This window comes from Stomoxys calcitrans, chromosome 3, assembly GCF_963082655.1.
Source record: "Stomoxys calcitrans chromosome 3, idStoCalc2.1, whole genome shotgun sequence".
Lineage (NCBI taxonomy): Eukaryota > Metazoa > Arthropoda > Insecta > Diptera > Muscidae > Stomoxys > Stomoxys calcitrans.
Window position 1 is genome coordinate 154,413,441 of NC_081554.1, and position 16,494 is coordinate 154,429,934.

Below are 16,494 nucleotides of genomic sequence, written 5' to 3' on the forward strand. Positions count from 1 at the left end.
TCGTTCTCTCTATTTTACTTCGTGAGCCCCAATGGGCGCAATTCTTATACGAATTGGCTGAAATTTGACACAGGTCTCCAACATATAATTTAATTGTGGTCTGAACCGGACCATATCATGATATCGTTTTAATAGCAGAGAAACTCTTTTTTTATATCCTTTTTTGCCTAAGAAGAGATGCCGGGAAAAGAACTCGACAAATGCGATCCATGGTGGAGGGTATATAAGATTCGGCCCGGCCGAACTTAGCACGCTTTTACTTGTTTATTATGTTTTTTGTTTGTTTGTTTGTTTACACAACTTCATTAAATGCCCAGACACGGTTTGACACATTTCATCGATATTGACACCTCTCCGAACTTATTCGTTCTTTCCCTGTCATTAGCCATTACCATCAATATTTAATTAGTTGTTTGTTTTGCTCGCTTCTTATTTCATTCCTTTCCCAGACAAGTTGAATTGAGTCGTAATGACAATGGATAAGTTTACAAGTTTGTCGTTTCTCATTTTTTTCGCTTTCATTTGCTGATATCAATTGCAGACTGACAGTAATTGTTGGACTCTTAAGAAGCTTTTGTCAACTTTGAAGCTTTTTCAGCTCATAGCAAAGGAAATAGGATTGAACTTTTATTAAATCTAACTTCTATGGTTTTTCAGATTTTAATTTAACTTGTGCATATATGTATGCGTAATTTTTTCGTCTCAAATAAAAAAATTGTAGTTCTTGGAATAATTCTATTGAATTTAGTTGATTTTATAACCTTTCCTATTATGCTCATAAATCTGACCATTATTTGACTCTGTATTTAACTATCCTTACTGCTGTCATTTACATGTTGCAATTGTACATTGCCATGCTGTTCACTTTAATTCACTAGTTTGTTTTTTGCATCTGTTTATATATTGATGAAAAATGGTTCCTTAAATCCTTTGCTCACACATGCAATTGTATGGGTCGATTTCTGTTCAAGGTCTTTTTTTTTTTGTTTACTTGCGTTTGTCATTGATTTGCACCTATGCATAGACCAGAGCAGGTCTCTGCCGAAGCAAAAACACAAAAGCTCTTTACTTCCTTGTGATTGTACATTGGGGTTGGAAGCTTTGGCTTTATGCCAGACACCTCTTCGTATATAGTAAATATGTCCTTTTTTCAGACAACATGCACGCAAATGGTCATCTGTAGGGTTATAATATAGGAATTGTTGAATATTTAAATTTAAAATTTTGAGATAACCTTATATCGCATAAGTTAAATTGATTCAAATTTTGAAACTTCTTTTAAAAATGAATTGTTTAGTAAAGTTTTTCTTAAACAAACTCTGAATACGCTGTCATTAAAGTCAACTTGCAGATGGGTTAAAATATATTTGAACTATTGAAAGCAACCATCAATTGTTAAGATTGAACGTAATCGGCAAAATTATGGTTTATATCGATCGTCTGTCAAAAAATTTTCCAAATCTAAATTCCCACTCAAAGGATAATTCTGGAAAATATTTCAATTCAAAACGACTTAATAGCTTGTCGTCTTTGGTTTTGAAATGCTCTGCCGGCTATAAATCGAGTCCTGTTGTGTTATATTGTTTTTAGCTTGTATTTTAAAGAAAAAGTACAGCATTAAGTTCGCTATACACACAGAGGCGTTGGATAAGTTTGCATCTTATTACCTCTACCTATTATTTTGCTAATGAATACCATTCTGGCAAGAACAGACGTCGACTTTTCGAATGACATATGTTACTGTAGCACGCTGATCGAAATTTTCTGATATAAACTAAACAGATGGTATCAGGTTTATGTCACATATATACAAACATATGCGTTGGAGTCGATAAGGAAGGTACCATGCTGAAATAAGAACACAATTCGAAACTAACTTCTCTTACATATAAAAATCAAATTGTGTTCGTTTGTTCCGTATAGACTCCAAAATGGGTGAATCGATTACTTTGAAATTTTCACAGATTGTGTAGGTTGGTCTGGAAGGAAACATAGGCTATATATTTTTTTGATATCGGAAGCGAGCGGACCCACCTCCAAAAGTACTACCCAAAAATAAGAGTAGACCGATCGGGACAATGTGGGACTCAAATGGAAGGTATTCAAGAGTAGAGTACGAATTTCATATTAAAAATTGGGTCCAAGTAATTTGGGGGGCCGCCCCAAAGCCAAATCATGACAATATGGGACTCAAATTCAGGATTAGATTACGACTATGGTCTGGAAGAAGGAATAGGCTTTATATTGTAATTAGTTCACATAGGAAGGAGGAGGAAGGAACCCTCCCCTGTTACCCCAAAAATATCACCCAAAATCAAAAGTGGACCGATAAGTACAATATGGGTGTCAAAGGAAAGGGGCGCACCCTCACAATAGGGGCGCACCCTCACCCTAACCATGAAACACCACCCAAAATCAAAAGTGGATCGATCGGAACAATATAGGTACAAGATGAAAGGTATTGGATACTATAAAACGAATTTTGTATTAAAGATTGGGTCCAAATACCGAGCGGGGCGCACCAAGCCCAAAACTCTTCTTAACAGATAAATTCAATAGTTCATGTCAATATGGGACTCAAATGAAGAGTATTCGGCAGTTAGTTACAAGTATGGCATAAAAAATTAGATCCAAAATTAAGGTGCGTCCTCAACCCAAATACCCCGAATGATCATATTAGCAGACCATGGCAATATGGGACTCAAATGAAAGGTATTTGGAGTAGATTACGAATATGACATTAAAATTTGCATTCAAGTTTAGGTGGCGCTTTTCCTCCCACAAATATGTCAAATAGGTTAATAGACCCATTATGACAATATGGGACTCAAATGAAAGGTATTTGAGAGTAGAAAACGAATTTGATATCCAATTTTGGAGCCAAATGTTTGGGGGTACGCCCTAAAGCACCCCCTAAACTGCACCTATTTTCCAACTGTGGCAATATGGAGCTTTAATCAACTGTATTTATATATAGTAAAGAACAAATTTAATATATATTTTCAGGACAATGTGCCGGTGCCCGATCCAGACCCAAAACACCTTCCAGACGGTTCATATTTACCGACCATGGCAATATAGCCTCAAATTGAAGGGTTTTGTGAGTGGAGCACGAATTTGATATACATATTTGAGCCGAAATGTCTGTGGTCCTATCCCTCCCCCAAAAGCACTTCTCATTACCTTAATTTGCAAAAACACCAGATCTCCGAGATTGAATACGTTTCAAAATCTTTCTCTCACAGTCGCCAAAAACAACACATGGTTTCTATTGTTGGGGTCGGGTGCCTCGGGGACCACCCAAAACCCGCCAAATGAATATATAGACTAATCACGACCAATATCAAACGAATTAGAAATCCAATTGCAGAGCCATGAGTTTTAAAGCTGCCCCATCCCAAATACCTCCCAAATATATAAAAGCGAAATAACCCCTAAACCGGAAATATTTACCAATACACAAAAGAAAGGCATTTGGGAGTAGAGTAAAATTTTGTCCATGAACCGAGCAGAGGAAACTTCTCACACATTAATTAGTGCTTTTCTATTGAAGCTTAAACTCAATGATAAGGGACATTTTTTTATAGCCGAGTCCGAACGGCGTGCCGCCGTGCGACACCTCTTTGGGGAGAATTTTTTACATGACCATACATAGCATGGTACCTCGCAAATGTTGCCAATATTAAGAGGTGATATCCACTGCTTAAAATTTTGTCCGATTTTCTCGCCAGGATTCGAAAGCAGGCGTTCAGCTTCATGGGCGGACATAGGCTACAGTAGCATGAATTCGATATATACATTCAGGGCGAAGTGTCCCACCCTACAGAGATATTAGAGAATTTAAAAACGCGGAGTGGAGCTGGCCCGGTACGGCTAGAAGGTAACAAAATGGGCTTCATAGAGAGGTCAATCTTTGTATTTTAGTTGGGATTAATATTGGTCTCGGTTTTTGTCATATCAAAACCAATCAGAGCAGTTACTCCATTTCCCATGTCACATTATTGGTTATAATCTTTTGAAATATGCACACCAATATTTTCACTCACATGTCTTATATGTAATGTCATATAACTGACACTGGTGTCAGAAAAATTTTCAGAAATGTTATTGTCGTTGCCGTTTTCCAGTTCAGGCGATTCTCGTTATACAAGGGCAAATATTTTGCACGAGTACTTGTATTGTGTAAATACCAAAAAAAAAAAAAATAGCAAACAGTGAGTACAGAAGAACTTCATGCATAACTCTTCGGCACACACACACACACATACCGTCATACATCAAAATACCGGAAATAAAAGAATTAACAATACAGTAAAAAGATTTAATTGAAATGTGTGAATAAGCCTGAGAACCTTAAATTAAAATGATTTATTTTTATTTTCTTTGTACTTTCTGCTTTATTTTGGTTTTTTACAGTGGCATTTGTATACAAACCCAACATGCGTTGGTTAAAAACAAAAAAACCTATGCAAACGTGAATATGGAAAAATTGAAAATGAATGGAAAAAATTGTTGAACAGAAGAAAAATAATATCGAAAGCAAATAATGGCCCTAGATTGTGGAAGACTTTATTCAAATATTGGTTTAATAACTTTACGGCAACAAGAAAAAAATAAATGAAAAAAAAAAAATAAATATGCAAATAAACCTCAGCGTATATGAGTTCATTTTAAGGTGAAAAATTAAAAGTTTAGTTTTTTGCTGGCGGACAAGTGTTAAATATTGGAAGTACAATATTTTTATACCCACCACCGTAGGATAAGGGGTATATTCATTAATTCATTCCGTTTGCAATCGAAATATCAATTTCCGACCCTTCAAAGTATATATTTTTTGGATCGTCGTAAAATTCTATGACGATTGAACGATGCCTTTGCGTCCGTCCGTCCGTCTGTTGTAATCACTCTACAACCTTTAAAAATTGAGATATTGACCTGAAATTTGGCACCGATACGTATTTTTGATGCACCTTGGTTAAGTTCTTGAATGGGCCAAATCGGACCATATTTGGATATAGCTCCTTTATATACCGATCTGCCGATAAAGGGTCTAATGCCCATAAATGCTTTATTGTTCATCCGATTTCGCTGAAATTTGAAACAGTGAGTAGTATTAGGCTTCCGACATCTGACCCAAATATGGTTCAGATCGGACTTTGTTTAGATATAGCTGCCATATATACCGATCTGCCGATAAGGGTCTGAAGCCCATATAAGCTTTATTTATTACCCAATTTCGGTGAAATTTCGGCCTAATCGTAAAAAACAATTGCGGCTTGTAATCAAATCAGGAGATCGTTTTATATGGGAGCTATATCAGGTTATAGACCGATTTGGACCATACTTGGCACCGCGTTTGGAAGTCATACGAAAACACTATGTGTAGCCAAATCGGACAAGAATTGCGGCTTCCAGGGGCTCAAGAAGTCAAATCGGGAGATCGGTTTAAATGGGAGTTATATCAGGTTATAGACGGATTCGGACCGTACTTAGCTTAGCTATTGGAAGTCATAACAGAACACTATGTTCAAAATTTCAACTAAATCGGATGCAAATTGTGGCTTCCAGGGGCTCAAGAAGTCAAATCGGGAAATCGGTTTATATGGGAGCTATATCAGGTTATAGCCCGGTTCGGACCGTACTTGGCTCAGTTATTGGAAGTCATATGAGAACATTATGTGCAAAATTTCAGCCAAATCGTACAAGAAATGTGGTTTCCAGGGGCTCAAGAAGTCAAATCGGGATATCGGTTTATATGACAGTCATATCTAAATCTGATCCGATATGGCCCATTTGGCATTCCCAACGATCAACGATCAATATTAAGTATTTGTGCAAAATTTCAAGCGGCAGGCTTGAAGTGTACGACCTCAGTCGTGATTTCGACAGACGGACGGACATGGCTAGATCGAATCGGAATGTCGAGACGATCCAGAATATATATACTTTATGGGGTCGCAGATCAATATTTCGAGGGGTTACAAACTGAATGACTAGATTAGTATACCCCCATCCTATGGTGGTGGGTAAAAAAAAACTACAAAAAAATTAATTATATTAAATTAGGTATTGGAAGCATCTCTTTACATCCGAACTTAGCGAACAAGCTCCTAAGAGAAATGTAAAAACAGAAAGTGCTCTTATGAAGTTTGAGCTAACAAGCCCAAGGAGAGATTGCATGGGAATTTCTGCGAATAGGTTTGATAGCTCCGATCGTAGGGGACCCGAGCTATCAAATAAGCTCTATAGAGCTTTGTCACAGAACAAACTTAAACAAGATAAACATAAATTTTACATTAACGTATGTTGTTCAATGTTCTAGAAAAAATCTTTAAGTCAGATTTTAATGTAAAGCTTTGCTCTACTCTGTAAATTAAATGGAAGAGTATTCCAAAGAAAGATTGTACCAATATAAAATTGTCATTCTTAGTCTAGACTTCGCCGTCTCAATAGAATGATTTTTTCCCACTTTTGGGTCTCCCGAACCTGAGTCGGTCGTATAGATACTTTAGTTTCTGTCTGAAGATCATATTGTGCAGAAATTGAAGCGATCTCATATTGTCGAAGCCGAATCCCTATTTTTTATGAAGCCGAATCCCTTTTATGTATGAATTTATGAAAGACATACCTCTGTAGTAAGTTGCTTCCTCCAGACTACTTTGTTCTATATTGGGAAGATTATAGTTCTCCAAAATTCTTCATCTATGTTACCCTTATTATACATTTTTTTACGAGGGTTGCCTTTTATATTTCGGGATTAGAGAACACAAAAACAAATATTAATCATGGAAAATCGCTTTATTGTTTTTCAAAATATTCCCCATTAAAATCTATACGTTTGAGCCAATTGTTGAAGCACTGTTGCCACTCTAATTGAGGCTATCAACAAAACATGCTTTCTGATCGCATTAATCGTTTCTTCAGGTGTCGAAAAACGTTGACCTCTTATTTTATTTTTTAAATACGGGAATAAAAAGAAGTCATTCGGTGCCAAATCAGGACTATACGGCGAATGACTCATCAAATCGATATTTTGAGTGTTCAAAAATGCAGTTATTTCGTATTTATGGACCATTTCTTTCGGCCAATCGACATGTGCAATTGACAAATTGTGTGGGATCCCACGCGAACAACATTCTTTGACGGTCAAATGTGTATGCAATATTGAATGTATGCTGGTCCCATTAATGCCTAAGGTTGTCCCAATCCCACGATTGGTCACATGACGGTCTTGCAATATATGCTGGTCCCATTAATGCCTAAGGTTGTCCCAATTCCACGATAGGTCACATGACGGTCTTGCAATATAAATGGCTTTTGGAACAACAATTGATTTTGAACGACCTTTACAAAATTCGTCTTGGAGTGAACTACGACCTCGGTTGAATTCACCATACCATCGATAAACACCGGTTCTTGATGGTGCTTCATCGCCAAAAATTGAATTATGTTCATCGATGCACTATTGTTGAATTTGTCCACGTCGAAAGTTGTAAAAAATAATCGCTCGATTTCATTCGGTTCTTTTGGGCGAGATCAATCTTTTAAGTTACTGTAAACAACACAATAGACATACGAGTGTCAAAACGTTCTGAACATGTATAACCTCAAAAATGTCAAGCTTTACGATAGAGCTGTCAGTTGGCAGTTTGCAACACAAGGGTTGCCCAATCCCGCAATATAAAAGGCAACCCTCGAATATTGCTGTCAGTTGTACTAAAAATTGTTCTGTTGCGTTTGAGAAGAATTCGTATTGGATTCTGCCCTCACCTGGGATCTTATTTGGCTTAGTCCTACTCAGCATGTTTTTTACTCCCTCTACCGATAAATCTTGGTTGAGCGTGTAATTAGTTACCCATGTAGGCGCATAGTTAACGTTCATGGATGTAGGTTCTACTCTGAATACATTCATTAAATGTTGTTTTAGTGAGTCTGGCGAAAGTGTATGACTAATGCGATGGTCTTGATCATTTACTAATCTTACTATACAGCACCAATCTTTGCCATCTGAAGTACCATCGAGCATTACCATAATTTTCTAATAAAATTGAGTTTTACTTACTTCACAAACTTTCTTAAATTTCTTTGTTGCTTCTTAACAATCCTTTGTATAAGTTCTAGTTGAGTTTTACGAAATTTCGCTAGACATTGAAAATAAATTTTTCTTGCCTTGTGGCATTGGCCATTGAACCATTCTTGGTGTATACAGCTAGGATTTCCGTTGTTCACCTTCCGAAGTAATAATTAGGTATATTAGGTCTTTGAGGCAGGCTACTGTGTGGGTTTCAAGAAAATTATTTAGATTCAAATTAAGTTTGAGTTTTACGAAATTTCGCTAGACATTGGCCATTGAACCATTTTTGGTGAATACAGCTGAGGTTTCCGTTGCTCACCTTCCGAAGTAATAATTAGGTATATTAGGTCTTTGAGGCAGGCTACTGTGTGGGTTTCAAGAAAATTATTTAGATTGAACTTAAGTTTGTTCTGATATTGTAGCTTGTTCAATACTTTCGAGTACAATGTTGGTAGTAAATTTAGTTTAATCTCTTGTTCTAAGACCTTATGTAGGTTAAGTGTTAAGGTTATTGGCAAATGGTCATACCAAATTTTTTCTTCAACACAAATTTTGTGCACATATTGGAGAACATTGACAGATGCCGAACATAAGCCATATGAACAGATGTCGAACATATATCATTTACAGGTGTGCCGATATTGCTTACGTACGTAAAATCACCTTCCGCATCTCCTGTCGTTTAGTCAGTGAACACTTTAGTATTTTATTCGTTACAAAAATCAACATTTCTCCGTCCATTAGCATTTACATCCCTATCTAGCGATTTTCATGATCCAGCGTTGGCTTGGAAGGAGTCTCTATATAGATCCACAATATCCTGCTGTATTGGTAGTATATGCAATGCAAGTAAAAAAGCTGTAAGGCAGCTTAGAAAACCAAGTATTGTAAACTTTTGTTGTAATGTAGTACAATGAATTTTGCCTACTTGAAAGCACCATAACTATCATAAAAAACTACTTACGTTAAGGAAGAGTTATTTGTGTTTGTTTTGTGATTTTATTTCGTATGATGTTTTAAAGATTTTTTTGGTAATTTTCTTTAATCCGTTTTTTGCAAAACTTAATTTTTTATCCCATGGTTTTTTATATTGTAGCACAGTGAATTAATCAAACTGGGCTACGAAAAGTTAGCCAGTTATTGATTTACTAAACTTCAATAAGACTCTTAGAGAATTCTAAACGGAATAATAAGATGGTAATCGATTAAAAAGTTCTGCAATTTATGATTAAGAAGGACTATTAGACTTATATAACACGGTTTTCTGAGCTAAATTGCCTACATATCATATTGTTAACCTACTTAAATTTTAAACTTCCTTGTATACGTTATAAATTTTATATATGTGACATAATTTATGTGAACCATATATACTTACCAATACATATATTTTAATATACGCTTATCATTAAGGATATTTTCACTTTTTATCCTTTTAAGGATATACATGCAATATTCTCAATTTCACTTATACATAATTTTTTTTTTGCTTTTGTTCACTCTATCTACCCTTTATCTTCTCTTGCAGTTGACAAACCACCTCCAGGCTTTCCGGTTATCACGCAGCATCCCAGCACTCGTGTCATTGAAGTGGGCCACACAGCAACAATGCAGTGTAAGGCTACCGGTAATCCAACACCTTTGATATATTGGATTAAGAATCAGACACGAGTCGACATGAGTAATCCACGCTATTCGATGAAAGACGGTAAGTGGCTATAAAACTTTGAATTTTCATTTTTGTCTCTTCGCGTTTGCCCTGTCGCCAATACTCGTAAATTGTATGGTTGCTCAGAAAAAAAATTAAAGAATATATTGGAAAGTCGTGTGCTAATAATATATGATATACAAGATTTGTGTCATAACAGTGTGGTACCACACGCTAAAAAATTATTGTAACCACATAAATAAAATTGTATACAAAAACAATATTATTGTGGAAAATCCTTAAAACAAAATGACTTTGATTTTTGAAAATTATTGTAAATCCATGGAAATTCATGGAACAGCACGAATTTCGTCAATCTAAGATGGTGCCCCAGGCAGCAGCCTGTCACATCCGATCTCAAGTATCGTCTCAGGTATCCGATCCGAAATCTTTTCCATTCCATGCAAGTTTCCCATCGTTGACTCGATTATACCGGGATGTTATGATATGGCCAATGATCAGTTTCAGGCGCAAAAAGTCCTGTTTCAAATATAGCGATATTCACGAATTTAGTTACGGCATGCTGTTCGAACTCGACTACAAAAAAGAGGCCCTTATCATAGAACTTAAACTTGAATCGGACTACATTCATTGATATGTGCGAAATTTGCCCCTATTCCCTAATGGAATGTTCAGGGGAAAAATAGCATTTGCAATCTTCAAAAAGTAGTAACGGGATTTTATGTCAATCTGTTTGGAAAGCCCAAAAAAGTATTGGACCATATTTGAAGAAGAATTGCTTCTGGGAGCTGCTCAAGAAGTCAATCCGTGATCGGTTTATATGGGAGCTGCTATATCAGCTTCTGAATCGATACAGGCCATACATGGCTTGAATATTGGAGGTTATTTAAGAAATTATCGTGCAGAGGTACAGCTGAATTGGCTTGGAATTGTTCCATCTGGAGGCTCAAGAAATATAATCGGCAGTACGGTTTATATGGGAGCTATATCAGCCTATAGACCGATTTGAACCATATTTGGCGTGGATGTTGGCGATCGTAGGAGAGGTCAGTATGCAAAATCGAATAATAATTGAGCCGTATTGGAGCTCAAGAAATCAAATGAGAGGAGGTTGATTCAACACCCGCCGCTAAAAGTACACTCGAAAAAAAATAATACATTAAGGAAATTTTCGCCAAGTAATGTTCTTTTCGAAGAAACGTTGGGCTTTGTATACCATAAAAGTACACGCTTTTACGATAAATTCTTGCAAAAATTTGTGACAAATATAAAGTTTGTTTACCCTGACAATACCTTTCATTCTTGATATATATCGAACATGTTATTCGAGGTTTCAACTAGTTTTTCTTTATTTATGAATAAATTTTACATAATTTGTTTGTATGTTTATTCTTTTTATTTTTGTAATCGAATGTGCATATTAAAATGTATGTAAAGTTCAATTAAATGTTGAAACATAATTTAAACTCCAATGTTTACCCATTATATGCAGATCTCAGACTATTTCACAATACAATTTGATACACAATTATAAAGGGTGATTTTTTTGAGGTTAGGATTTTCATGCATTAGTATTTGACAGATCACGTGGGATTTCAGACATGGTGTCAAAGAGAAAGATGCTCAGTATGCTTTGACATTTCATCATGAATAGACTTACTAACGAGCAACGCTTGCAAATCATTGAATTTTATTACCAAAATCAGTGTTCGGTTCGAAATGTGTTCAAATTTTGACAAATTTTGTTCAGCGATGAGGCTCATTTCTGGTTGAATGGCTACGTAAATAAGCAAAATTGCCGCATTTGGAGTGAAGAGCAACCAGAAGCCGTTCAAGAACTGCCCATGCATCCCGAAAAATGCACTGTTTGGTGTGGTTTGTACGCTGGTGGAATCATTGGACCGTATTTTTTCAAAGATGCTGTTGGACGCATCGTTACGGTGAATGAACACATTTCGAACCGAACACTGATAATAATAAAATTCAATGATTTGCAAGCGTTGCTCGTTAGTAAGTCTATTCATGATGAAATGTCAAAGCATACTGAGCATCTTTCTCTTTGACACCATGTCTGAAATCCCACGTGATCTGTCAAATACTAATGCATGAAAATCTTAACCTCAAAAAAATCACCCTTTATGTCCTAAAAACATACCAAACGTTTTATTTTTTTACGTATAGGCGTGGCATAGCTCATATGGACTCCAAATTTTGCCAGCGTCGTTTTGATATCACTGCCGCTGGTTAGACTCCTAGCTGCTTCCTGGTATTTGTTGCCTCTAAAACCCATCATTGGGCCCATAGTGCATCGCCTTAAGTTTCATAGCCGCAGAGGCTGTCTCATATTTGAAATGTATGTCCATGGTCCAGATACCTATAACAGTCTCCAGTGCCCTAGCAGGGGCGGGTTAGACTCCTAGTTGCTTCCTGGTGTTTGTTGCCTCTAAAACCCTTCATTGGGCCCGTAGCGCATCGCCTTAAGTCTCATAGCCGCAGAGGCTGTCTCATATTTAAAATGTATGTCCATGTCCAGTGCCCTAGCACGAGTGGTCCTCATCGCACCGTCTATGTCAAGACGACATGTTCTCTGCACACATTTTCTCCATCGCAGTCCACCAAACTACTGACGCATAAGAACATAGTAGTCTAATTACGCTTCTTTAGAGCAAGTGGACTTTCATCGGATTCAGGCCTTCTCAGTATGCTCCAGGATGTGGCATTTCGGGTTAATCTCCTATCAAAATGACTCTCAAGTGCTTGGACTTGTTGAACATCAAAATCGTTCCATTAAGAAAACAAGGTTCCTCAAATTTGCCCACCTTTGTCTTTCTCGTAAACAGACAGATCTCAGCCTTCTCTGGGTTTGGATTCAGACCCCTAGGTATAGCCCGATCGTTTGCCATCTCTAAGACCCTTTCGCCCCTTCCTCGCTTACTTAATATCGCCTACATTCAAGACCCCTAGTAAAGCCCTTTTTTCGAAAATTCATGTATTTTAAATATGTTACTCTTTTTATTTTTAACATCCTCATTTCATTTCGTTAACAGATAACATTATTCAAGACTATATTGCTGTATAAAGCGTTACACATAAAACATCAACACACATACTTTTAGGGATTATAAGTTTTGAGACAACTTAAAGTATACTTCTTCGACACATGAAGGGGAGAAGAGCTGCTGGAAGCTACCATTTGTCATAAATTTACATTATGACACGACCACGGGCATACCCTTAGTTTAAGAATTTGATAACTCCGTAAATCCCGGTTTTCTTTTGAGAATTTTCATAGAATTTTTTAGCTAAAGCTTTTGATGATGATCTATTTTAATATTTGTCAAACAAAGTTGTTGCCTTGTTAAGCAATCTATCAGCATGAGATACTGTTGCAAGAAAAAACCCAACTCACGAAGGGAAAGCATGAGCCGTGTTCGGAAATTTACTAAGGGCTGATGTTATTTACCCCAATATGTGAAGACAAAAACAAAAAATGTTACATGAAATACAACATGATTGCAAAAACTTTTTTGTTGAACTTTAAGTTTTTGTCTGCATTTATTTTTGGTGTACTCTGGTTAGCTCTTGTTTTTTTTTCACTTTGCTTTGTTTATATTTTCCGAGAAACCACCATCTAGAGCCACCAGCATTATCAACTAAGTACAACATCTTCTGACTGTCGATGTTCCCCCATTCTTCCCTTTGGAAAAATATATTCCAAAAAATCTTGCTATAAAGTTGATGATTAAAGACTCTCCAAAGGATTTGTTAGCTTCCTATATAAGTAGCAGGAATTTGCTTCATTTCCCTCAAAAGACTAGGTAGGGGTAGTTGTCGTTGCGATAGTAAAGGACATATCTTGGAGTTGTTAGTTTCTTGGACATCATAACAATAGCAATAAAATTGCAAGATGTCGTTATAGTTGCGAGGACAAAAACCAAAATTCATGAACACAAAGTGCAAAGTGCGACTATAACTACAAAACAACAACACAAAGACTCAAAATTGGCTAAAATAGCACATTTTCTTCAAAAATAAAAAAATAAAACTAAGAGAGCAAACAAGCAAACTATTGCAATGGACAAACAAAAACTTTCAAGCAAGAAGAAACCCAAAAGGTATTTGTTCCTATGGGAGTACCAACTTATAAAGAACAAAGTTTGTTGTTATGGTCATTACCTGCAGCAAAAACAAAAATGACCAGCATAAACATATTTTTAAGAGATATTGGCATGGCATGGCCTGGTCTTAAGCAAAAATATTTAAATTTTTGGAATATTATTAGAAAATATCCTATGGTGAAAATATTATCCCAATTTCATGTGCTGCACATAACCTGAAAACCGTTTTTGAGCAAAATATACCTTAGCGACTTTTGCTAGCATTTTATTTATGCATGACCTCCCTTAGTAAGTGTCTCTAATCAACCACATAGTTTATTTATGGAAAAAAGTTAACAGTTTTTGTGATTTGAAATGATATAATGAAATAAAATTTGTTCCCTTTTAAGAGCATTTTATGCCATTGGTTCAACTGAATAAATGCTCCTTTAAAACGTTTTCGTACTAAACCAGTATGGCAGGGCCTAAACTTAAATATCCAGTACAATTGATTCTGCCAAGTATTATAATATAATTTGTTTTTATTATAGAGGTTTATTGTGAATAAGAGCAATTCCAACTCACTTTCCACGGTATATGCAATCTTAGTGAATGAAGTTGAGGAAATTGTTACAGTGTGAAGAATAGCAAACTTTGTGCGGTGAACCGTGTTTGCTGATATCAGCACACTAATTTTTCTGGGTGTACTCATGACCACCATAATCGGATACCAGCTGCTGAGTAAGGTGTTTTATTCATATCCTCAACACACTATCTGCATCTGTTACCATATAACCCTTTTGTCTCTACAGGAGTATTTGCCTGTTCTAAATCCATCGGTTTGATGTTTAATTCTTTGGTAAAATTTTCGGACTTCATTCTGGCTCCTGAACATCTTGATTCGCTCACACTCACGTCTTTCACGGAAAAGACGCTTCTCGTCTCTCCTTTTCTATCGATACTTCTTTTCGCCTAGTGCGTTGCCACTAACTGTAAGCTTGCCCTGTATGCCGCATTCTTGGCTTCAGTAGCTCTTTGACACTCCTGGTCGTACCATGGGTTCCTTGGGTTTTTATTTTTGGTACTCAAGTTCGGATGGTGCGGCCCTTTCCATGGTGTAGGTAATGTCTTGCCATTGCGCTGCTATACTATCCGGACTGGGAGTGCCTTGATTGCGTCTGTTGAGTGGAGTATGTCGTTGCCACCTACTGTGTTTGCAGCTATCGATGGATTCGAACCTTTGCTTCAACAATGTAATGATCAGAATCGTTGTTCGCTCTCTGTTCGGTCGTTCATCTAACACGCTGGTTGAAAGTCTTCCATTTATCACAATATGGTCTATTTGGTTTCTCGTGTTTCGAAAGGCTAACATGTGGCCGTGTGAATCCTTCGATGTTGGAATCTGGCGCGGGAAAGTCTATTAGCCTCAGTCCATTATCGTAAGTTTTTTCGGGAATGCAAAATTTTCCGACTATTGGGCTATAGATATTTTCTTTCCCTATTTGCGTATTAAAATCTCCCAGAATGATTTCAATATAATGGGCGGGATAGAGGTCATTTTCCTTCCAGGTGCTAATAAAAAATATCCTTGGTCTGAGCCCACAGAAGGTTAATTTTTATCTGGTTTGGCTGCAATTTTGTACAAAGACTTCTCCTATGACCTCCAACATGCGCTCTAAATGAATCGGTCTATAATCGGATATAGCTCTCATATAAACAGATCTCCCGATATTACTTCTTGAGACCCTATAGGGAGCAATTCTTATCTGATTTTCCTAAAATTTTGCACAATTACTTTTACTATGGTCTCCAAATCCAAACTAAGTATGGTCTGAATCGGTCCATAACCTAATGTGGCTCCAATAGTATGGCAATTTTTATCAACTATCCTTTGTTTTCCTATAAAGAGATACTGGGCAAAGAACTTGACACATACGATCCATTTTAGATGGTATATAAGATTCGGCCCGTCCGAACTTAGCACGCTTTTACTTGTTATATTTGTTTTTTCGCTTAAAATTTTTTGAAATAAATCTATTCCAATACAATTAACCTCTCGCTACTTAAATAAGGAAAAAGTTTAAATGGAACAAAAACAAATATTTTTCATTTATATTGTTGATCTTTGCAAATTTTGGATTATTTGGGTAACACTTAATTTTTTTAGCACTTTTCAATCATTTTCGGCCTATACCACCTCTATGCTTTAAATATTTCTGTTTTCCTTCACTACTTTAAGAAATTACCAACCCCTGGCTAATGGCTTTGCATTTCTTTGTAAATCTAATTATTCTGGAATTCTTGAAGCATACTTTTGGGCTTGCAAAGAAAATAAAATCTCAGAAAATCTGTTTCAGCTAAATCCAAATACTTAGCATATTTTCAAGGATTCTTCAATAAATTAGAGTTATTATGAGTCGCATGGCAGCCAAGGGAATTCATTTAGTGTCTATACCCACTATGTGCTTGGTGTGTTAATAAACTCGTGGGCTCTTGATCTCATTTCATCTGGACACTAGGCCTCCAAACAACAAGGATGGAGACATTGTCAAGGAAATACATACATACATACTGCTACAGATACATACATGGGTACCACCTTAAGGACTTTAGCACATAAATGTTACAAATACTGCTAATTTTCATTTGTTAGT

The 16,494-nt window shown here is 36.4% G+C and overlaps 1 protein-coding gene across 5 annotated transcripts in view; it reads left to right on the plus strand.

The window, feature by feature from the left end:
• The window catches only part of LOC106084428 (tyrosine-protein phosphatase Lar), a 710,785-nt gene that overhangs the window by 408,077 nt on the left and 286,214 nt on the right, over positions 1–16,494 (plus strand). For all 5 annotated transcript variants that reach the window (XM_059365346.1, XM_059365348.1, XM_059365350.1 and 2 more), the window contains exon 5: positions 9,603–9,782. In XM_059365346.1, coding sequence (XP_059221329.1) covers positions 9,603–9,782 — 180 coding nt within the window. The remainder of the gene's footprint in view (positions 1–9,602; positions 9,783–16,494) is intronic.